We start from the raw sequence: 25,447 nt of genomic DNA, 5'->3' as shown, positions 1-25,447 counted from the left end.
TGGCTCACAGTTGACAAAAAGTTTAGGATTCGGGCTGTACTATTACAGAGAACAACTGTTTGATAACATATAACAGTAGAGTGAAGCATGAAATTATATACAGTGAAACCTCAGTATAATATGGGTACCAGGGAACAACTTTAACACCTGTGTTATGAGCTAATCTGCAGTATAGCACCATAAACAAATAGTCATAAAAGAACTACCCAGATATGTAAAAAAAAATGTCACACATTATCAGATTCTGCAGGTTTTGATTTAATCAACTTCATATAGAAGTATGGTAACTTCATTACACATGTTGCTTTCTATACATTTATATACAGGGTGTTTCAGTTAAACGTTTCAGAACTTCTAAGAGGGGTAGGGTACATCCTGACAACTCGAAATCATATAGCAATGTGGGGTCGGAAATGCTTTCCTGAAGCGGTGTTGTTCACAGAAGCACCATAAAGAAAAGAGACCGTAAGTAAGAAATCGTTTTAATAATACATGAAAAGAAGCAAAAGGTACATGGATTAAAGTAAGTGTTCGAAGTTTCTTCCACGGGCTACAATGCACGCCTCACATCTCCGACGCATGGACATCCGAACATTCTGGAATACTCCAGGCGAATTTCGAATTTCTTCGGCAGCTACTGCGATTCTTGCAACCAGCTCCTCAGCATTGTCAACAGGGGTGTCATAAACTAGCGATTTCATATGACTCCAGAAATAAAAATCAAGACATGATAGGTCGGGTGACCGAGCAGGCCAACGCACGGGACCACCACGTCCGATCCACTGTTGACCAAATGTGACATCCAGGTAGTTACGAACATCTCCGCTATAATGGGCAGGGGCTCCATCATGTTGGAACCACATTGTCTGTTGCGTCGATGCAGAAATCTGTTCATCTCTCAAAAGTTGTGGCAATACTTGATCAAGTAGATAGGTCCGGTTAGACGACACGGTAACAGGTAAGATCCGATGAGGTGATCTCCCATAATACCGGCCCATTCATTGACCGAAAATCGAATCTGTGCTGCACGACAACTTCTGTGTACAATACTGCTTCACGAAAGCATTTCCGACCCCACATTGCTATATGATTTCGAGTTGTCAGGATGTACCCTACCCCTCTTAGAAGTTCTGAAACGTTTAACTGAAACACCCTGTATAACACAAAAAAATGCAAATGAAATTCATCTCCAACCTAATCTCTATTTGACACTATAAACCAACAAAGCTACATAAAAAATAAATTGGTTACTGTCAGTTTTATGACACCTGTACTTAAAAATGGATCAACTGTTTTAATTTACTTCAATGAGAAAATTGATACCTCTGGCATTTTAATCTAAAAACACTTGCTTTTAGATAAAAAAAAATATATTTAATTCAAAATTAAATTAAATTTAATATTAAATATAATTAAATATTTAATTTAATATTAAATATAATTTAATTTAATGTTAAATTTAATTATTATGATTAAAAATTTTAATGTAAAAAATTCTAAAAATTTAGATTAATGAATTCTGTCATCAGTTCATGGATTAGGTTGTAAGAGAAGAATTATTTTAAGAAGTTACATAAATTAATTTTATTTTGTTACATTAAACATTTTTTTCAAATAACATGATAACTTATGATGGAGGAATTGTTGCTTTCAGATATTGACAGAAACATGTGAGTTGGTCACTCACACATGCTAACAAAACTTTTGTGAATTTACTAGATAACTGTTTTCTACACCACCATATTAGACAACAAGAGAAAGCAATACTCTTGATCTGATTATCCACAGCAACCCATTATGCATTGAGAATCTCCAGATAAAAGGCCCACTAGTTGGCATACTGGCAGTGATCACAGCATATTGATGTTGGATTTACTTAAAGATGTAACTATTTTCAAGGGCAGAGAGAAGGGTTTTTGCTTTCATAAATGTGACTAGGTTTTAAATTCTATGCAGTGGAACTATCTGATGATGTTAGCAGCAGCAAATTATAAACAGGAAGCATTCACAGAAGTAACTGAAGAAGCTACTAGGCTTTTTATACCAAGTAAGAAATATCGTTCAAGTCTTAGACTTAACTGGAAATTGGGGCAATTAATGAGACCCAGTTTAGAGAAGAGAAATGCATGGATGCATATAATTATTGGGTGATACAGATGCACATGGTAGGTATAAACTAGTCTGCAATCAAATCACAAAGGTGGTTAGGCAAGTGAAGGCAGATTAAGAGAAGTCTCTAGCAAAGAATGCAAAGCAAAACAGTAAATACTTCTTTACTTATATTAACAGAAGACGGAAGGGATTGAATCATGTTGTTTCACTTGATGTCAATGGTTTAACTCTTAATGAGCATGCTCAGGTTGCTGACAAAACTGAATAGCAATTTTGCATCTACATTCACACATGAAGAATTCTTTAGGGAAGGGGATGCCATAAATTTATCGAATTCTAATAGGAAATGATTTGATAACTGAGAGGAAGTGTAAGAGAAATTGTTGAAGCTAAACATAAAAAATGTGCCTGAGATGGATGGGATCTATCCAATCATATTAAGGGAAGCAGCAAAGGAGGTAAGCAAACCCTTAGCCATAATTATGAGAGCATATTTGGATTCAGGGTAGGTCCCTATTGACTGGAGATGTGTGAATGCATCCCTAATTCACAAATGGGAATCAAAAGGTGACATAGGTAATTACAGACCTGTTAGCTTGACTTCTGTTCCAGTGAAAATAATGGAGACACTGGTTAAAGAAGTAATGCAGGACCATCCAGACAGAAAACAATTATATTGCAGTTACAGCATAGATTTGTTAAGGGGCAATCTGATTGGATACAATGACCCAGTAACAAAGGACCTGGATGCAAAAAATAATTTTGACATCATATACTTAAGGAATTAAGGGCATGTTACTGCTATAAAAGGACAGTTGTGTGTGTGAAGACAAAGAGCAGATATTAATGGAGACAAAGAGCAGATATTACTGCTCTTCCTGGACTAATGTTCTTAGTGGAGCACCCTAGGGTTCAGTGCTGGGCCATTGTTTTATATATTTATTAATGATATTGACACAGGTATATCAGACTAAATGTGTAAGTTTGCAGAGCAAACATAGATTGGCAGGGTGGTTAATGAATGAGAATAATCAAGGTAAGCAAAAGATCTTGAAAAATTAGGCAGATGAGATGAAAAATGGCAGTTGAAGCTGAAAAATGCAAGGTATTGTATATGGGTAGCAGTATTTCCAGATTAACATACCAACCATGTGGTACTATACTTAGGCTAGTAGAAAATGAAAATTATCTGGGGATAATTGTGCAGTCAGATAAGAAGTTTGCTGAGCAGTACAGTCAGGCTGCCAGCACAGCTCATGGGGTTTTGTCAATAATATACAGGAATTTTGGTAGCAGGGATAAGGAGGCAATTATCTCATTTAACAAGGCAATGGTTAAGCCACATCTTGAGTACTGCATACAGGTCTGGAGGATGGGAAACTGTTGGTACAGGTGGAGAGAAGGGCAGTGAGATTAGTGAAGGGAATAAAAGGGAGGTCTTACCAAGAAAGGCTCCAGTTCTGCAAATTGCAGCATCTGGAGTCCAGCCACCTGTAAGGTGATCTGATTGATGGCTTTGAATGGATTGAGCAAGCTCAATGCTGATAGCATTCCTCCTCTTGCTCAGACTACACAAATGAAGGGGCATAAATTCAAATTGAGGAAGGTTGGTCGTAGGATAAATGTGCAGATGTGTTTGTCTTCAGCCAGCCGGTGTTTGTTTATTATAACAAACTTCCATCCATCGTTGCAAAAGTGGGTAGTTTAAATAAATTCAAGGAAGAACTAGTCAAATTGTTAGAGAGGATGGAAGGGTGATGTGGGAAGTTTTTTTTAGATGATGCTCTATAACAGGGGTGGCCACCTAGATGACCTTTGTGAACCGCAGTAGTGGAAGGCCTATTGGAAAGAGCTGATGGCTCCATCTGTCGTGTGTAGCATCTCTGTGATAAAATGCTTTAAACGTACATGTGGTTCAATCAGTTTTTTACAGTGCACGAGTTAATTTGTGCGAACATTATTAGTTTATTTTTAAGTGAGGCCCTTTAAAAGTTATTATTCTGTCTAGAAAACTTAAATATGAAGATGAGAATAAGGGATTTAAGGCAGATTGGGAAGAGGAGTTTGTTTTTGTGGAGAGAAATGGTAAACCAATGTGTCTTTTGTGTCAAGTAACATTGTCACATTTAAATGTCAGTAACCTTAAACATCATTACGAAATAAATCACATTTCTTTCTCCCTGCAATTTCCTGCTGGTACTGTGTTAAGGTGAACTAAAATATTGTCTTTAAAAGAAAAATTTAATAGTCAAACCAAGGTTATATCAATGTTTATTAAAGAGGCAAGCAGATGTAACAACAGAGGACGGATTTATTTTGGCCTTCAATATTGCTCGGGCAAAGCGCCCCTACATCGAAGGAGAGTTCATTAAGAAAAATATTGCTCAAGTAATTTCAATTAATACAGTGGAAAGACAAATTTCTGTAATCAGCACTGACATCATAAATAACTTGCAACATGATTTAAAAAATTGTTCAGTGCTGAGTCTGGCCTTGGATGAATCTACAGACATTGAAGATAAACCACCACTAGCCATATTTGTTTGTTTTGTAACAAATAACCTAGACGTCAAAGAAGAACTATTAGATCTGATTGCTTTGAAGGATATGACTCGAGCTTCAGACATAAAGGAGCTCTTGACCTTGCACTTGGCAAAGCTTCTATACCGATTAAGAAGATAGTTAGTGTTGTAACTGATGGCGCCCTGGCTATGAAAAGTGTCAATAAAGGGTTTGTGGGACTTTTAACTGCTGATGCATTTTTTCCCAATTTTATCCCTGTCCATTGCATTATTCTTAGAGAACACCTAGCAGCAAGATATTTTAAATATGAACATGTTATGGAGGTAGTTCTGAAACCTACATACCCTCAAGCACCAAAACATATCGACAGTTCAAAGCCTTCATGGAAGAAATAGACAATGATCAGCTTGTTCTAACCAAGTTCTTTCACTTGATGGAGCCAATCAAACAATTTTTCAAAGAAAAAGGGAAATCTTTCCCTCAACTTGAGGATGCCTAGTGGTTAATAGATATGACATTTTTCACAGATGTTGTTCAGCATTTACAATCATTAAATGTATCTCTGCAAGGACAAGGTAAATTTATTTCTGATCTAGCACAGAGTGTGTTCAGCTGCCATAACAAACTGAAACTCTTCGAGAAGGATCTGGTTTCTAAAACCTTCACTCATTTCACGTGTTTGAGTAAAACTTTGTAAACTCTACCTGGATTTGAAATAATAACTAGAGATTATGCATGCAAGTTACACAAACTGGCAGAAGAAATTAATGATAGATTTTGTGATTTAAGAGCACTTAAACCATAATTTGCATTTTTAAAAAATCCATTTCTTGTCATTATGAAGAATGGCTGTCCCGTCTCACCACAAATTGCTGGGGATACAGCAGCTGTAAATTTGGAGCTACTGGAGATCCAAGAGGATGAAGGATTGAAACAACTAAAAGGAAGTGGCTGCTCAACTATTGAGTTTTGGAAGCAGGTTCCAGAATAAAAATATCCTAAAACAAAAGAATGTACACAGAGATTAATCTCTATTTTCAGTACGACATATTCTTGTGAGTCTTTGTGTTCAACACTTAAATTTATTAAAAATAAGTATTGGTCAGTTTTGACTGATGAGCATTTAAATGAGCCTGTACATACTGCCCTAACAAATAACCATCAACCAAACTTTCAGCAGCTAACTGCTAAGATCAACACCCATAAAGCATTGACAATCAAACTTAATATGTAAATATCTTCTGTGAAGTATGTCTGTAAGAATTAGTATTTTGAGAAATTTGTGTATCTTTTTTATGTTTTTGAAAAAAAAACTTTGTAACAAGAAATATGCTTACTTAAAAAATAAAGTTACTATTTTTAAATTTTAATCAGTGTTTTATATAAAATTGCGATATAAATAAAAATCAAAATATATCCACATGAGAGCCGCACCACAAGCCTGCGCGAGCCGCGCTATGGACACCCTTGCTCTATAAACTCGCTTTCTTGCACTATTTGCCACCACTAATACTAACACTAATTAGATTGATGGTAGTGTGTAAAAAAAAAAAAAAAAGCAGTATAAATTGATGTACTATGACAATAAGATTATAGTATTGACATGATGCTCTGTTGCTCTGGGTATTTAGTAGCCGGAAAGATTTGAAATGCTATAAGTAAGACTGTTGTCTTATTCTTAGTATTAGCATTTGCCATAAGGGGCAATGAGGCCCTGGTCTTTTGCTGCACTATCAAATTTTAATAAAAATAATAAATAATAAATGATGTATAACAGCTATCATCTTTTAAGGCATACACAAGGTGATATTGTATTAAATGTTGGTACTAAAGATATTAAGAAAAGGAGAGCTGAGGATTTACTTAATAAGAACAGTGCCATGTTGAGAAAAAGTTATGAATTAGGATTAAATATGAAAGTGTGTGCAATTCTGGCCAGATATGTCAGGAGGGAGTTTTTTCTACTCTGCCACTGATGAGACTAGTGGCAGAGTAGAAAAAATATATGGGTTGATTATAAATTAGCAGGGGACATAGAATTCTACAGTAAGTACATGGTGAGAGCTTTGTCAATTAATTTGAACCTGGAATGGCTGCAAGGCTCATGGGGTAGAATTTTTCTTAGTGTTTTCTGTGCTCATTAGCAGGAGAGAATGTTTTTACAGGGATTGTATATACTTAAATCAAAGGGATGCAAGAATATCTGCTATTGCTATTGAGGCAGCATTAAGTGGGTCAGAAAACTGCTAGCCAGGGGAGGATACATAGACTAATAGGATAACAACAGCCACAAGCAGAGGTGAAAGTGATTCTTGCCACTACTTCTGTTGGGATATACAGCAGTCTGAAAAGTGAGATGTTGGAGCTTACAAGATTACTAAAAACAAAAATAGGTGCATGTATACTTGCTTATACACTTGTTCACTATCAGAAAAAGAGTGCCACTCAAACATAAGCAATGCAGAATTTGAAAATGGTGAGTACAATGTGTACAGGCAGGAGAGGAGAGATGGTAATGCTTTTGGTTCAGAAGCACATATAATGTGGGTGGAGAATGTAATGTTGAGTCAGTTTGGTGTAACAAACACTGGGAACTAAAATGAGGGCAGGAGTCTTCTATAGGCTAAACGACTGTGATGAGTATAACTGGTAAAGTGAGTCAGTATATCGGAATGTCTTATAACATGGTACTTTAACTTTCTAGATATTTACTAGAACTTGTGGGTTGGTCTCTCACACAGTAGCAGAAATTTTCTGGATTTACTTAATAATTGTTTTCTAAAGTAGCATGTTAGAGGAGCAACAAGATAAAGCAAATACCATTGATCTGGTTATCAACAATGGCTCTTCATGCATTAAGAATATCCAGATAAAGGAATCGCTAGTTGGCAGTGATCATAATGCAGGGTGTCCACATAGAATTTGAAACAACTTTGAAGCCTTATAACATTTTATAAATAAATATTTCCAATTATATGATTTTTATATTATATTTATTTTATATAATGTGTTTCAGATTGAATTATGATAACCCACAAGAGAAAGCAAAATGTGTGCTATTGACAGCTGAATTAAAATTACCATGACAGGCCATGCATACTTAGACATGATTTAAACTGTTTGTGGCACTGCAATTAGAGGACTGCCAACTACCCTCATATTCCATCAGGATGGGGTACCTCCTTGCTGGTATCATGTTTGCTCTTTCCTTAATGTCTGAGTGCCAGACTGCTGGATGGGTAGAAATGGACCCATTCCTTGGCTGCTGAGATTGTCTGCCCTTATCCCACTCAGTTTTTTACTGTGGGAGTTATTTGGTTGTTTTTTTTTTTAGGAGCATTAGCAACTAAGGCCATATTGCTCCGGGGATGTGCGGTGGTCATTCCCTGACCTTTCTGTATCCTCCATATTTGGTGGTCACGGGCTCAAACCCCAATCTAATCAAGAAGCGTGTGCTTTTTACTGCTACTCCTACCCACCTGGCTACAGAGGCGCCTGTGGGAGTTATGTGTACTTACAAAGATACAGGACATTGTTAAATTGAAAGGGTGCATGACATCAACAGTGGCCTCTCTTTCACCTGATGTCTTAGAGTGTGTGTGAATCGAAATTGAATACCGTCATGACTTATTCCATGCTATGAAAGGTGCACATATTGAATATCTATAATGTTGAACTATCACATACATCACATTACATACTGTAATGTGCCTAGATGTTGTTTTGCATATATCAAATGAAACCCAAGCATGCTGGCTATGAACTGAGTGAATATTACTCTTTTTGCTTTCTTCAATGAAAAGTTATAAGCCCTTAAGGTTGTTTCATGTGTATGTAGACACCCTGTATATTGATGTGGGATCTACTTAAAATTAGAACTACTGTCAAGGGTAAAAGGAAGGCATTTTGATTTAAGCTACAGTAGCCTTAGATAGTGGCCTTTCAGTGGAACCAATGGATGATGTTACCAACTGAACATTCTAAATGGGAGGCATTCAGAAAAGAAGCTACTAAGCTTTATATACCGAAGCTTCTACCTTATATTACAAGCTACTAAGCTTTATATACCGAAAAACAGATACTGTTCAAGGTTTAGACATAAATGGATATCAGATGAACTGATGAGACTAGTGGCAGAGTAGAAAAAATATGTGGGTTGATTATAAATTAGCAGGGGACATAGAATTTTACAGTAAGTACAAACTAGTCTTCAGTCAGGTCACTAAAGAGGTTAGGCAAGATGAGACAGATTATGAGAATTCTTTGGCTAAGAATGCAAAGAAAAGTAGAAATAATTATTTGATTATGTTGACACTAGAAGGAAAGGGATGAATTGCATTGGCTTACTAGATGTGACTACATTGGCCCATTATTATTCTGTTCAGGTTACTGACAAATTAAATAATTATTTTTCATTTAGATTCACATTTGAACACGTTTTTAAGGGTGGGGAACACCAGATGATTTTGTTATAAGCATTAGCATTAGCTGAAGCATATAATGCAAGAAAGCAAGCTTATACAGCATCATCCAAAAAAAAAAAAAAAAAACCTTCCTATTTTAGACAAACTAGACAAATATTTGGAGTGACCCCATCCTGTCACTCCAAATGTTTGTCTAGTTCAGCCTTAAATTTATTTAAGCTATCAACTTCCACAACAACAGATGGAAGTCTGTTCCAGCAGTCAACTACCAGCGGGCTAAAGGCAAAATTCTGCACATCCATTCTACAACTGTCTTTCCTCAATTTGAATCTATGTCCCCTCAGGTTCTTAATCTGAGCAAGCGGAAGTATCCTGTCAGCAGTGAGCCTGCTCAAACCATTCAAGGCCTTATACACCTCACTCAGATCACCTCGCAGGTTGCTAGTCTCCAGATGCTGCAACTTGCAGAACTTAAGCCTTTCTTCTTAAGCACTCCCTTTTGTTCCTCTCAGCAATCTTGCTACTCTTCTCTATACTCGTTCTAGCAACTCTACATCCTTCCTAAAATGAGGCCTCCAGACCTGTATACTGTACTCAAGGTGTGGCCTGACCATTGCTTTATACAAAGGGATAATCACCTCCTTGTCTCTGCTAGCAAAATTTCTATATATCATTGACAAAACTCCATGACCTGCTCTGGCACCCATTTGCACTGCTCAGAGAACTTCATATCTGACTGCACAATTACCCCCAAGTCTTTTTCATTCTCCACCTCCCTGAGTGTAGTACCACACAGTTGGTACATTTCTCTTGGGTTACTGCTACCCATGCGGAGTACTTTGCATTTGTCAATGTTAAACTTCAGTTGCCACTTCTCAGCCCATCTGCCTAACTTTTCTAGATCCTGTTGCAGTAGCATACTGTCTTTACTGTCATTAACAACCCTGCCAACTTTTGTATCATCTACAAACTTGGACATTAAGCCTAATATACCTTCATCGATATCACTGATATATACACAAAACAACAATGGGCCAGCACTGAACCCTGGGGGACTCCGCTAATAACATTAGTCCATGTAGAGCAGTGTCCATTTATTAACACTCTTTGCCATCTCCCACTCAACCATCCCTTTATCCATTGCAGTAACTTGCCCTTAATGCCATACTGCTCCAATTTGTACACCAGTCCGTGTGGAACAATATCAAAAGCTTTCCTGAAATCCAAGTACATGATATCAAAATTATTTTTTGCATCCAGTTACTTTGTGACCACTTTGTAGTATCCAAACAAATTGGTCAGACAAGACTTCCCCTTAACAAACCCATGCTGTGTCTGAGCTATTATTGCTGTCTTGTCTAGGTAATCCTTTATCACCTCCTTTACCAGTTACTCCATTATTTTCCCTGGAACAGAAGTTAAACTAACAGATCTATAATTATTTCTGTTACCCTTTGAGGCGCCTCTGTAGCCAGGTGGGCAGGAGCAGCAGTGCGTAGCACACGCTTCTTGATTAGACCAAGGTTCGAGCCCGTGACCACCAAATACGGAGGATGCGGAAAGGTCAGGGAATGACCACCGCATATCCCTGGAGCAATATGGCCTTAGTTGCTAATGCTCCTAAAAAATAAACAATCAATCATCAATCATTACCCCTTGAACCCCCTTTGTGAATTGGGGATACATTTGCACATCTCCAGTCCATGGGGACCTCCCCTGACTCTAAGGATGCTCTCATAATTATGGCTAAGGGTATGCTTACTTCCCTTACTTTCCTTCCTTCATTATAACTGGATAGATTCCATCTGCCCCAGGTGCATATTTTATGTTTAACTTCAACAATTTCTGCTCCACTTTGCTCTCAGTTATTACAAAATCACTTATCTCTCTGTTAGAGTTTTTAATAAACTTCTGGCATTCTCCTCCTTGAATAACTCCTCATGTGTGAATGTAGATGCAAAATACTCATTCAGTTTATCAGTTACTTGAGCAAGATCATCAATAGTTGAACCATTTATGTCAAGTGAACCAATCTGATTCATCCCCTTCCCTCTAGAGGTTACATAAGTAAAGAACTCTTTGCTGTTTTACTTTGTGTCCTTTGCCAAAGATTTCTCATAATCATCTGCCTTTGCCTGCCTAACATCCTTTATGACTTGATTACAGACTAGCTTATATCTGCCATAGGCTTCTGTGTCGCCTGATAATTTATATGCATCCCATGCATTTTTCTTTTTCCTTTCTTATATTAAAAGAAGCAACAAAAGAAGTAAGTAAACCCTTGGTCATAATTATGAGAGCATCATTGGATTTGGGGAAGGTTCCTGTGGATTGGAGGTTTGCAAATGTCTCTCCTATTCACAAAGGAGGAATGAAAGAGCAACATGAGCATCTATAGACCTGTAAACTTGACTTCTATTCCAGGGAAAATAATAGTCAGTGGTTGAAGAAGTATTGCAGGATTATCTTAACAGGAATGGAATTATATGGAAATCACAGAATGGGTTTATTAATGGGAAGGGATGCTTTCTGACCAATCTGATTAACTACTATGACGTAGTAACAAAGGAAATGGATGAAAATAATAATTTTTATATCATACAAGGTTTATCCCAAAAGTAATACACAGTGCATGTGCTCCTCACGCCCATACACCTGCACAACTGACAGTCATCAGGATAATAATTTGAAGTTTAACCTCAAGATTAGTGTGGTTGAAGCAGAGTGCTTGCATTGAATGTTTGTGTGGAGACTTAAAAATGGATGGTGATATTGTTTCAGGTCAGATTACAGTTTCAGTTCAAAGCTCTTTTATGAAAATTGAAACTTTACATTGTTGAATGATGACACAAATTTTATGAATTGTTGCAGGAAGCTTTGGTGAGTCAGCAGTAGATTGTAGCACAATTTCCTGGTCTCACAAGTTTTGTCAAGGTCAGACCAGTGTTGAAGACAAGAAATTCACAAGTAGGCTGAGAACATTCATGGACAGCACACTGGTAGTCATTATTTCCACCATTTTGGAGGAAGACAGACATGTGGCTTGTGAAGAAATAGCCAATGAATCTGGAATACCGAAATCATCTGTTTACTGAATGTTAACTGAGGTGTTACAAAAACAAAAAGTTGCTGCCAAACAGGGAATCTTTGGACCTTTTCAATCAGCTCGATATTTTTCTTTATGTGTGATGCCTTATATAATGGCAGTAAGACAATGGCCTCCTAACTCTGCAAGCAAATGTCCTATAAATCATCAAAAGGACACCTACCTTACTGTCTGGCAACACTTCATGAAGAAATTCATGCCCATCTGGATAGTAACCCCCAGATCTCTCCCCCCCAAAAAATTTTGCAGCATTAAAACAAGCTGTCACTTTCTCACCATTCCAAAGCCTATCCAAGCCATTCTGAAGGTTGTTGTTGTTGTTTTTGTTTTTTTAGGAGCATTAGCAACTAAGACCATATTGCTCCGGGATATGCGGTGGTCATTCCCTGACCTTTCTGCATCCACCGTATTTGATGGTGACGGGCTCAAACTCCGGTCTAATCAAGAAGCGTGTGCTACGCACTGCTGCTGCTCCTTCCCACCTGGCTACGGAGGCACCTCATTCTGAAGGAGTGCTGCTGTCATTGTTCACTCTCCCAATCTTGATATCAACTTCAAATATCATCACTGCCTGCCCTTTGTCAATGTTGTTTAAAAAAATCAGAAACAACATTGGTTCTTAAGCCTCATTTCTAATGCCCAATCTGAAGAGTAACCATTATTCACAATGTAATCAATGTACAATCTATTTAAGGATCTTATCCTTGATACTACCATGTTCCAGTTTATACAGTGACCTTTTGTGTATGGCAGTCTAATGCTTTGCAAAAGTTCAAATAAGTAATGTCAAAATTATTTTCTACATCCACATGATGAGTGACTCTTTCATAATAGTTAACTAAATTAGTTAAACAAGATTTTCTCTTTACAAACAATGCTGTGTTTCCTTCGGAATACCGTTTCTATCAAGATGCCCTGTTATTGCATTTTTAATTGTCACTTCCATTATTTTCCATACTGCTGAAGTTAGATTTACTGGTCTGTAGTTACTCATTTCAGACTGACAGACAACTTTATTGATTGGCAATGTGCTAACACTTCTCTAAGTCTTAGTGGCAAATCGTACAGAACTACTTCATTATTCACAGGTCATCAGCGATTCACTAATCAAGACAAGACCATCTGCTATCTGCTGAGAGATGAAGTTGTATGTTTTACTTTTTTATTTTTTTTTAAACAGTTAATAGTGCTTTATGCCATTAAATCAAAGCTTGTTCCACCACCCTGACATATATCAACTCTAATTGAAACTTTGTCAATGAGTGGTTACGTGGTCTTAGCACTTTTCATGTTCTGCACACAAATGAAGTGACAAACTAATTTATTTTTTGATTATTGCTGATAAATATGTTGTCTTTTTTGTTAAGGCACACAACTGAATGTTAGTATTTCTAAGCATTGCTTTTTACAGTGCAGTTGATTTAGATCCTTTTACTCAAGTATATTTCATTGAAGTGAAGTCTACAAATTTTTTTAGGCATTTGCAAATCGGTATCACCTAGCATTTAGTATTATTAGCGAAATGTAGTTTGTTTGTTTTTTTTGTTTCCAATATTCTTGTTGTTAGATATTATGTAGAATCTCTGAGACAAATTACTTATCTTAGATGTTTTATTACAGCTAGGTTATGGAACTACTGAAAACAGCCCTGTAATATTAGCCATCAATTCAACTGATAGCAGAGAAAAAGTTTTCTATACTATTGGCAGGCCTCTTGATCATGTAGAAGTACGTATTTCAGTTGGAAAAAAAAACTTGTAATAAATTTATCAATTTATCAGATAAAATAAGAGTGTAATATACATGGCTGAAATAACTGTTGAATTTTAATGTTGACAAATGCAAGGTACTACATATGGACAGAACTCTTACAGTAATCACAGATTAACATAGCAACTGTGTGGCATAACACTTCAGGTATTGGAAAATGAAAAAGACCTGGGGATAATTGTGCAGTGTGATATGAAATTCTCTGAGCAGTGCAGACAGGCTGCCAGGACAGCTCATGGGTTTTGTCAATGATATACATAAACTTTGCTAACAGGAATAATGAGGTGATTATCTCTTTGGACAAGGCTATGTTTAGGCCACATCTTGTATACTGTATACAGGTCTGTAGGCCTAATGTGAGGAAGGATGTAGATCTGCTGGAACGGGTGCAGAGAAGGGCAACCAGATTGGTGCAGGTAGCGTGAGGGTGCTCTTACGAAGAAAGGCTTCAGTTATGCAAATTGACACATCTGGAAACTAGGCACCTGCAGGGAGATCTAATTGAGGTGTTTAAGGCCTTGAATGGATTGAGTAAGCTAAATGTTGATGGCATTCTTCCTGTTGCTGAGATTACACACATAAGGGGCATAAATTACAAATTGGAGCAGTGTGGCATTGGAGGCAAATTGCTGCTATGGATAAAGGGGTGGTTGAGGGGGAGAAGACAGAGAGTGGTAATCAATGGACACTGCTCATCATGGACTAATGTTATTAGTGGAGTCCCTCAGGGTTCAGTATTGGGTCCATTATTGTTTTCTGTATTTATAAATGATATTGATGATGGTATATCAAGCTTAATGTCCAACTTTGCAGACGATACGAAGGTTGGCAGGGTTGTCAAGGACACTACTGACACTATGCTGCTGCAACAGGATCTGGAAAGGTTGAGCAGATGGGCTGAGAGGTGGCAAATGAAGTTTAACATTGACAAATGTAAAGTACTACATATGGGAAACAGCAACCCCAGAGCAACGTATCAACTCTGTGGTACTATACTGACAGTGGTAGAGAATGAAAGGGACCTGGGGGTGGTTGTGCAGGCAGATATGAAGTTCTCTGAGCAGTGCAGATGGGCTGCAAGAGTAGCTCATGGTGTATTGTCAATGATATATAGGAATTTTTATAGCAGGGATAAGGAGGTGATTATTCCCTTGTATAAGGAAATGGTCAGGCCACACCTAGAGTACTGTATACAGGCCTGGAGGCCTCATTTCAAGAAGGATGTAGAGCTGCTGGAACGAGTACAGAGAAGGGCAACAAGATTAGTGAATGGAACAAAGGGGTGCTCTTACGAAGGAAGGCTTAAGTTTTGCGAATTACACCTCTATCAGATCCCCTCGCTGGTGCCTAGTCTCCAGACTAGGCACCAGCGAGGTGATCTGATAGAGGTGTACAAAGCCTTGAATGGTTTGAGCATGCTCAATGCTGATGGAATTCTTCCTCTTGCTCAGAATAACCACCTGAGAGGGCATAAATTCAAATTGAGGAAAGACAGATGTAGGATAGATGTGCGGAAATTTGCCTTTAGCCAGCGGGTGGTTGGTAGGTGGAACAGACTTCCATCCCTTGTCGTGGAAGTTGATAGCCTAAATAAGTTTAAAGCTCAGCTGGACAGGTATTTCGAACGAACAGAGGGGTGAAGTGGAAGTGGTTATTTTTTATTTATTTATTTTACTTTATTTTTTTTTTTTTGGCTGATGCTGCATAAGCTTGCTTTCTTGCATCAAATGCCTCTACTAATGCTAATGCTAATTCAAATTTAGGATGGATGGATGTGCTGAAGTTTCCCTTCAGACAGTGTGTGTGGTTGATTGTTGAAACAAACTTCCATCTGTTTTTGTAGAAGTGAATGGTATGAATATTAATAAACATTGAAAACAGTAAGGTTATAGCACTGAATACTGAGGGGCTCCTCCAATAATATTAATTCAAGAAGAAGAGTGGCAGAAAACACCTGTTTTCTGCCACTAAACCCTTTATCCTTAGCAGTAACTTGTCCCTAAAGCCACACTACTCCAATTTGTAAAGCCATTTATTATTAATATTAGTATTAATAGTGGCAAAAGATGCAGGGAGTTAACCTTATACAGCATCAGCCAAAAAAAAAAAGTAATAATAAAAACACCATTTCACCTATCCATCCCCACCAATAATTTATCTACTTCTTCTTTCAATTTATTAATACTATCCACTTTCACAACAATGGATGGTAGCTTGTTCCAGCAATCAGCCACTCATTAGCTGAATGCAAACTTCTGCATATCTATACTGCAACCTTACTTCCTCAACACGAATATGTGCCCCCTTATGTGCACAGTCTGAGCAAGAGGAAAAATCTCATCAGAATTGAGTTTGCCCTAACCATTGAAAAGCTTAAACATCTCATTCAGATCGCCTTGCAGGTCTCTAGTCTCCAGATGCTGAAATTTTCAGAACGTAAGCCTTTCTTGATAAGAGCACCCTTCGTTCCCTTCACCAATCTTGTTGCCCTTTTCTGTACCTGTTCCAGCAGCTCTACATCCTTATTAAAATGAGGTCTCCAGACCTGTATGCAGTATTCAAGATGTGACCTGACCATTGTCTCATACAATGGGATAGTCACCTCCTTATCCCTACTAGCAAAATTCCTGTATATCATTAACAAAACCCCATGAGTTGTCCTGGCAGCCCATCTCTGCACTGCTCAGGGAATTTCATATCAGATTGCACAGTTACCTCAGATCCTTTTCATTTTCCACAACCCTAAGTGCATTAACACAAAGTTGATACGTTACTGTGGGATTGTAGCTACCCATATGCAGTTGCTATAATTGCCTCTGCACTGCTCAGGGAACTTCATATCAGACTGCACAGTTACCTCAGGTCCTTTTCATTTTCCACAACCCTAAGTGCATTATCACAAAGTTGATACATTACTGTGGGATTATAGCTACCCATATGTGGTACCTTATATTGTTCAATGTTAAACTTCATCTGCCTAATTTTTTTAGATTTTGTTGCAGCAGCATACCTTCATTACCATCATTAACCACCCTGCTAGCCTTTGTATCATCTGCAAACATTAAGCCCTATATTCCCTCATCAATATCACTGATAAATACAGAAAATAACAACGAGCCCAACACTGAACCCTGGGGGACTCCATTAATAACATTAATCCACGAAGAGTAGTGTACATTGATAGCAGAAACTTTCCCTTAATGCAACATTGCTCCAATTTGTGCAGTATTCTTTTGTGTACAAGAGTATCGAATGTTATCCTGAAATCCAAGTATATGATATAATTTTTTTTTTTTGCATCTAATTCCTTTGTCACTATCTCATAATATCCAGTCAGATTAGTCGGACAAGATCTCTCCTTAACAAATCCACTTTATGACCAAAGTATAATTGCCCTCTTGTCTAGAAGGTCCTGCATTACTTCTTTAACCAGTGACTCCATTATTTTTCCTGGAACAGAAGTTAAGCTAACAGATCTTTAATTACTCATGTCACCCTTTGATCCCCCCGCTGTGAATTGGGATACATTTGCACATCTCAAGTCCACAGTGTCCGCCCCGAATCCAAAGATGCCCTTTAGTTAATGCTAAGGATTTGCTTATCTCCTTTGCTGCTTCTCTTAATATAACTGAATAGATCTCATCCATCCCAGGTGCCTTTTTTATGTTTAAGTTCAACAAATTCTCTTCCACTTTCCTCTGAGTTATCACATTCATTCATCTCCCTTTTAGTTTGATAAACTTCTGGCATCCCCCTCCCTAAAGAATTTCTCCTGTGTGAATGTAGATGCAAAATACCTATTCAGGTTCACCAACCCGAGCAGGATCATCAACAGTTAAACCATTGACATAGGCTTGCCAGACCTACTTTGTGACTTGATTTGTAGACTAGATCAGTGCTTTTCAAACTATCTGTGGCAAAGGAACAGTTTCTTTTATTTCCAATCTGTCATGGACCTGTACTTTTGTAAAATAGAAATCTTGTGAACCAGTAATGGATGAATCGTCGGGGAGCGGTAACATCCGTGACGAACTTCCAATTCTTTGCGGACTTGTAACAAACAGTTCACAGACCACACTTTGAGTAGCACTGGACTAGACTAGATTTTATCTAACAGACTTCTGTATCACCTGATAATTTATACTCATCCCATGCATTTTTCTTCTCAGCCACATGTCTCTATACTTCATCTGACATCCATTTAGATCTAAGTCTTGAACAGTATTTCTTAGTTGATATTAAAAGCCTAGTAGCTTCTATGATTTTTTCACTGAATTCATCTCATTTAAAATTTGTTGTTGCTAACATCATTAGTTGGTCCTACTGTATAGAATTTAAAAACTGTCTGAGACCAAGTAGTCTCCTTTACAAAAGGAAAAAACCCTTCCCTTTACCCTTGATGGTAGTTATATTTTTAAGTAAATCCCAATTCAGTACACTGTGATTACTTCCACCTAGTGGTTCTTTTATCTGCAGATTCTTAATGCATGAAGAATCACTACTGATAATCAGATCAAGAGTATTGGTCTACCTTGTTACCTCTCTAACATGCTAATGTAGAAAACCGTCACGTGCAACAGTATCCTAGATTACAGAAACATGCTTTTCTGTAATCTAGGTATATGATGTCAAAATTATTTTTTGCATCCAGTTCCTTTGTCACAGTATCCGATCGGATAGGTCAGACAAGTCCACCTCTTAAAAAATCCATGCAGTCCTGTCAAGATGATCCTGCATTACTTCTTTCATCAATGACTTCATTATTTTCCCTGTAACAGAAGTTAAGCCAAAGGGTAAAGTTAATAATTACTCACTTTACCCTTTGAACCCTGTTTGTGAATAGGAGAGACATTTGCTAGCCTCCAATTTGAGAAATCATCCCTAAATTCAAAGATGCTCTCACAATTTTGCAAAATGTTTGCTTACCTCTTTTGCTGCTTCGTTTAATATAATTGGATACTTTCTATCAGTCCCAGGTGCCTTATTTGCTTTTAGCTTCAAAAATTTATTTTTCTTCTCACAAAATCATTTAGATTCCAGTTACAATTTGATAATACATCTAATATCTACATCCCTAAAAATATCTTCTTATGTGAATATAGATGCAAAATATTTATTCAATTTGTAAACAATCTGAACAGGATCATCATTAGTTATACTGTTCATATCTAGTTAACCAGTGTGATTCATCCCATTCATTCTGGTGTTAGCATGAACAAAGAATTCTTTGCTACTTTTCTTCATATTCTTCAACAAACATTTCTTGTAATCTGCCTTAGCTTGCTTTATGCCTAAGTGACCTTATTACAGAGTAGTTCAATGCAGACAGGCTGCCAGGGCAGGTCATGGGGTTTTGTCAATGATATATAGGAATTTTGCTAGCAGGGAGAAGGAGGTGATTGTCCCTCTGTATTAGGCCACGCCTTGAGTACTGCGTACAGGTCTGGAGGCCTCATTTTAGGAAGGATGTAGATTTACTTGAGTGTGTACAGAGAAGGGCAACAAGATTGGTGAGGGGAATGAAGGGATCCTCTTACCAGGAGAGGCTTAAGTTCTGCAAATTGCAGTGGCTGGAGACTAGGCACCTGCACGATTGCCTCTGATTGAGGTGTATGAGGCCTTGAATGGGTTGAGCATGCTGAATTCTGATGAGATCCTTCCACTTGTTCAGATTACGAACCTAAGGGGGCATAAATTCAAATTAAGAAAAGACAGATATAGAATAGATGTGCGGAAATTTGCCTTTAGCCAGCGGGTGGTTAATTGCTGGAAAAAACTTCCATCTGTCGTTGTGGAAGTTGATAGGTTGAATAAATTTAAGGAGGAACTGGACAGGCATTTAGAGGGAATGGTGATTTTTTTTTTTTTTGGCTGATGCTGCATAAGCTCATACACTTGCTTTCTTGCATCACATGCCACTACTACTACTACTACTACTAGTTTATACTTATCTTGGACGTTTGTGTCACCTGATAACAGCAGTCAACAAAATGAAACTTTTTTTCCCCTCTCATAAAAAATGTAAATGCACTTTTGTAAATCACTTTTGTGCACTGATTTCAAATATATTCTTGTTTTTTTCCTAGTATATGTAGTTTTCATATGACTGCTGATAATATCAGTACAAGTTAATTAAGACAATTCATTACAAAACACAAAACTAGTTATGATTACATTTTATCACTGTTACAGTTTAAATCTAATACACTACTTATGTACATAATTATAATAATACAATACACTATTGTAAAAAAGATACATAAAATTTAAAAATGTTGTTCCAGTGATTTCTTTTGATAATATTTGTCCTGCATATTGCAGTATAACAATCAGCAGCAGAATTCTGTCAACATACATTCATTCCAGGAACCTTGAGAGCGATTTTCCCTCAAGACATTGACTTAATATCTTGAAGGAATCATTTACTCTGCTCGTCACTCACCATGCCAAGGTTTTCAGAAAAGAACTCAAAATGTGAGTGCAAGACATGAAGTTTAAATATCTTAGAACGTCTCATTTCTTTATACAGGAACTCCCCTACTTACGTAAGGGTTTCGTTCTGCGGAATGCTACGTAAGTCGGGGTATTTTGTTTGTGCAGCACTCGCAACTGTGCTCACTGAATTCATTGAATCAAAAAAGAAATGTTCGATGAACATGTAAATAGAATTATTTATTGTATTTATTCAATTTTTTTTTATCTCATGCACAGGAAAAATTACAAAAACTGCAATTTAAAAAAATTTAAAAATTATAAAATTACAGAAAAAGAGAGGAGACAGGCATAATGTCAGTAAGTTTTACCTCACAAGCATCGTTGCCAGAATCAACATCTTCAGCTGATAAGTATGCCACTACAGAAGTTGAGGGCTGTGGAGATTTATAAGGGGTCTACCGCTCAACCTTACGAAAGAATATATTAATGGATGACTGGATGGCGGCTTTTTTTCTTTTCATCGTAGATTTCTTTGTAGCAAGCAAGCACATCATTCACCCCTCTGTTAACTTTTAAGAATCGTTTGCTGATCAATCTTCTCAAACCTCGCCATTGCTGATGCAATTTCACGAAATGCCATTCCATCTCTCCAGTGATGAATCGTCTTGGCTCCTCATTTAGTTCTTCTTAAGCTTCGTCAGCATTTTCTTCTTTCACTATCGCTGCCTACAAGTCAATAAGTTCTTCGTTAGATAATTCCTTCTCTTCTTCCTCTATTAACTTCCCCATGTCTTTGGCAACAACCTCCAACTGAACCCCAAAGGCATATAAATGTTGTCCCTTCTCAGAATTGGTCCATTTATTTTGCAATACAGCCTCCAATTCATCATTGATCCTCCTCCCTTTAATAAGACCTATACCGACTTTACCTTCGAAATTTTCAACTTATATGAATCTGCCCACAATATTAAGTCATTTAATACTTCTGAAGCACTATATTCAAGTTGTGATCTTGCATTTGCATATACAAGAATAAGCAGATTTTTGGCATACCCTATTAAATTAATTCCAACATAGTGTCGATTCGAAAACTCATCCAAAACTATAAACCATGTATGAGGCCCAGTCACCGAGCCTTGAGGACATCCTCTTTCTACACTTCTACTGATCTCTGTTTAGTTAGTTCTCACAATAATACTTCTATTACTAAGTAATAGAAGTATTTCTAATCTCTCAGTAATCTCTAAAAACATTATACAATTTAAGAGATCCCTACTGCTCTAATTCTTGGCAATATGCCTCCCCACCAAAGCATGTCGAATGCGCCTTGAAGGTCTACAAATAAGCCCAGCACATATTATTCCTCTTATTCTTGAACATATTGTACCATTCTAGTTATGGCACCCTCTGTTGATTTTCCTTTCTTATAGGCATACTGGCTATCAGAGTATCTTTGTTCATACCTAATAATCAGGCAGCTAATGTATAACCTTTCATAAGTTTTTTCCATAACTGGTAATAGAGCTATAGGACAATATGAACCAGGTTCACTTGGCAATTTATCAGGACTTTTTATTATCAACTGCAAATCAGCCACTTTCCATGCCTGGGGGAAGGAACCTTGCTCAAGCAACCCATTAAAAACTTTTACAAACAGGTCTGTTCTTATTTGACATGCTCTCTTGAACACTTTTACCTCAATAAAATCTAGGCCTGGCGATCAGCCATCCTTTGCCTGCTCTACAGCACCTGTCACCTCCTCAGAAATGAATAAGCCCTCATTGACACCAGAGAAATACCCTTCATTGCCAGAATTCACATCTGGTGAGTATGGGCTTGGCACACTCAGGGTCCTGAGCTGGATATCATCATTCTTCTTTTTCTTGGTGATTCCTGTCTACTTTGACTCTCTCCCCACCCCCTCTCTCTCTCAGGGTAACTTGGGAAATTTTTTTTTTTTTTTTGGCTGGTGCAGCATAAGCCTCAGACTTCCTTGCATCCTGTGGCTAATAATAATAATTCATCGACAATTGATCTTCAGACAAATGAACATAATGCTCACTAGGAAACAGTTCATCTAGGATCATGCTCAGGGATTGTTGCCAATTTAAAGTTGTTATATTTACATTTCCAACTATACAATTTACATCTCTAAAATAGTATTTCTCAGTTATTAGCTTAAAAAGAGAATTCCACGGGTCTCTTGATCTTTTTTCCCCTGACATACTTCTTCCTAGAAGACTGCTTTGCCTTCTCAATAGCTGTAACATAAATCTTTCTTAAGCTTTTGTACACATTATAATAAACATTAGATGTTTCCATGTTGTGAACTCGTCTATAACAGCAAAGTTGCCTTCTTACATTCCTCAATTGTTTTTCTCTTATTCTCTAAATCTGCATCTTATTCTCTAAGTGCGCATCTCTAAATCTGGGTCTCGTGATCCTTTTCCCCTGACATACTTCTTCCAAGAACACTACTTTGCCTTCTCAATAGTTGTAACATAAATCTTTCGTAAGCTTTTGTACACATTATAATAAACATTGGACATTTCCACATTGTAAACTCATCTATAGCGACAAAGTTGCCTTCTTACATTCCTCAATTGTTTCCCTTTATTCTCTAAATCCACACCCCACTGAAAGACAGATCTATCCCTTAACTTTTGTTTTACCATTGAACTCTTTGATGCTAGTTACATTATTTCCTCCAATTTCTGTACAATTTCCACTGGTGTTAGCATATTCCAGTTTACACTGTTCACAAAAGTATTTAAGGTCAAGTTGCTTGGCCAATTAGCCATTTTTATAGAGAACCTTTTCAATTCTATCTTTTCTCTGATCTGATTTTCAAACTTTATTTCAAAGCAAATTCCATTATAGTCACTTGTTGTCAAATGATCTTAAACTCTCCAATCATATATCCTATTGAAGATAGAGCATGTAGCTAAGGTGACATCTATATACGATTGCCCGTATATTGTTGAATATGTGTGAATATGGCCTTGCACATTAAGCACCTCTAGTCCTGAAGATGAGAGGAATTCCTCAAGCATCAAACCTCTTTCATTGGACTGCTTTTCCCCAAAAGAGTAGAGTTAACATTAGAGTCCATTGCTATCACTATATAACATGTTATTAAGGACTGACAGATTCTCTCTAAATCATTTACATGTCATCACACATTTTGGTCATCACCAAATCATTACTTCTTACTATTATTGCAGTCTTGAGATGTTCTCCATGAGAAAAATATGATAATGACTTGGATATCCTCTTGTATTTCCATTAAACTGATATGGTTCTTGTAATAATGCAAGATCTATACTCTGTCTCTCCTTTTCCAGATTTAACTGGGCAGCTACACTCATTGAGCTTTGAGCATTCAACTATATAATCCTCCAGCAACTAGCCATAAGTGATTTTACTCTTATATTGCTCTAAGGCCGTCACATATTCCAGACATTTTTTATCTAACGCAGTGTGCATTGCCTTCTTATTTTTCACCTTGCAATTACAACAGACTGGATTCTCACTTTTAAAAGTGCAATCCTTATAGGAGTGTCTAAATCTTGAGCAGTGACCACAACATGCGTCTCTCTTACAGTGCTTCGCTATGTGTCCAAATTTCAAATACCTGAAGCATTGTGTCACCGAGAAAATCTCTCTGTATTAATATGCTGTCCAATTCGCATAGATTCTATCATTATTTCTCAATATTCCCAGTGCCTTCAACTTAACCTCCAAAATCCAATTGGAGGTATCATTACTCATTTGAGGTATGGTCATGCCATACCTCAAACAAGACTAAAATACTCAGGAAATCTATCCTCGGCAAATTAAAAACAGCATGCCCAAGTTTAACGGGCCATAGATCCCAGGAGCTCAATATCTCAGGGCACAGAATTGGTTAACTCAATTTCCTCTATAATAACTCTGAAAATTGCCCATTTAGCCAGCAAGGATATACCCTGACTGCCCACACCAGACTACGTAGAAGTAGGACAACCTAAATAGGGCAAAAACACAACAGCAAGAAAATAAACAACAAAATAATCAAATTCACTGATATAGTTTCACCAATTAGTATTAGTAGAGGCATACGATGCAAGAAAGCAAGCTTATGCAGCATCAGCCAAAAAAAAACAAAAAAAACCCCTCCCATTTCACCCCTCCATTCGTTCCAAATGCCTGTCCAGCTCAGCCTTAAATATATTTAGGCTATCAACTTCCGCAACAAAAGATGAAAGTCTGTTCCACCAATCAACCATCCGCTGGTTAAAGGCAAATTTCTGCACATCTATTCTACAACTGTCTTTCCTCAATTTGAATCTTTGCATCCAGAGATTCTTAATCTGAGCAAGAGAAAGAATCCCATCAGCATTCAGCTTGCTCAACCTATTCAAGGCATTATACACCTCAATCAGATTAACTCACAGGTGCCTACTTTCCGGACACTGCAATTTGCAGAACTTATGCCTTTATTGGTAAGAGCACTACTTTGTTCCTCTTACCAATCTTGTTGCCCTTGTTTATACTCGCTCTAGGAACGCTACATCCTTCCTAAAATGAGGCCTTCAGACCTGTACACAGTACTCTAGGTGTGGCCTGACCATTTCCTTGTACAACGGGATAAACACCTCCCTGTCCCTGCTAGCCAAATTTCTATATATCACTGACAAGACCCATGACCTGCCCTGGCAGCCCATCTGCATTGTTCAGCAAACTTCATATTTGACTGCACAGTTACCCCCAGGTCTTTTTCATTTCGGCCTCCGTAGCCGAGTGGGCAGGAGCGGGAGTGCAGTAGCACACGCTCTTTGAGTAGACCGGGGTTCAAGCCCCTGACTGCTGAATACGGTCGATCTGCAACCCGCACTGGACCAGCGTGGCAGATTATGGTCCATTTCCCTCAGCATGAATTGTTGGGGAGGCTTCCACCCTGCAGTGGGTTGATAATGGCTGCACTTTACTTTACCTTTTTCACTTTCCACTTCCCTGAGTACAGTACCACACAGTTAGTACGTTTCTCTTGGGTTATTGCTCATATACAGTACTTTGCATTTGTCAATGTTAAACT

General features: G+C 37.6%; 1 protein-coding gene across 2 annotated transcripts in view; it reads left to right on the top strand.

Moving 5' to 3' along the window:
• Positions 1 to 25,447, top strand: part of LOC150079655 (medium-chain acyl-CoA ligase ACSF2, mitochondrial-like) — a 274,679-nt gene that overhangs the window by 186,913 nt on the left and 62,319 nt on the right. For both annotated transcript variants that reach the window (XM_090382450.1, XM_090382451.1), the window contains exon 12: positions 13,786 to 13,893. In XM_090382450.1, the coding sequence (XP_090238576.1) occupies positions 13,786 to 13,893 (108 nt within the window). The remainder of the gene's footprint in view (positions 1 to 13,785; positions 13,894 to 25,447) is intronic.

Source organism: Mastigoproctus giganteus, chromosome 10, assembly GCF_048544385.1.
Source record: "Mastigoproctus giganteus isolate SK-2022 chromosome 10, ASM4854438v1, whole genome shotgun sequence".
Taxonomy (NCBI): Eukaryota; Metazoa; Arthropoda; class Arachnida; order Uropygi; family Thelyphonidae; genus Mastigoproctus; species Mastigoproctus giganteus.
This window is presented reverse-complemented; position numbering and strand designations above follow the sequence as displayed.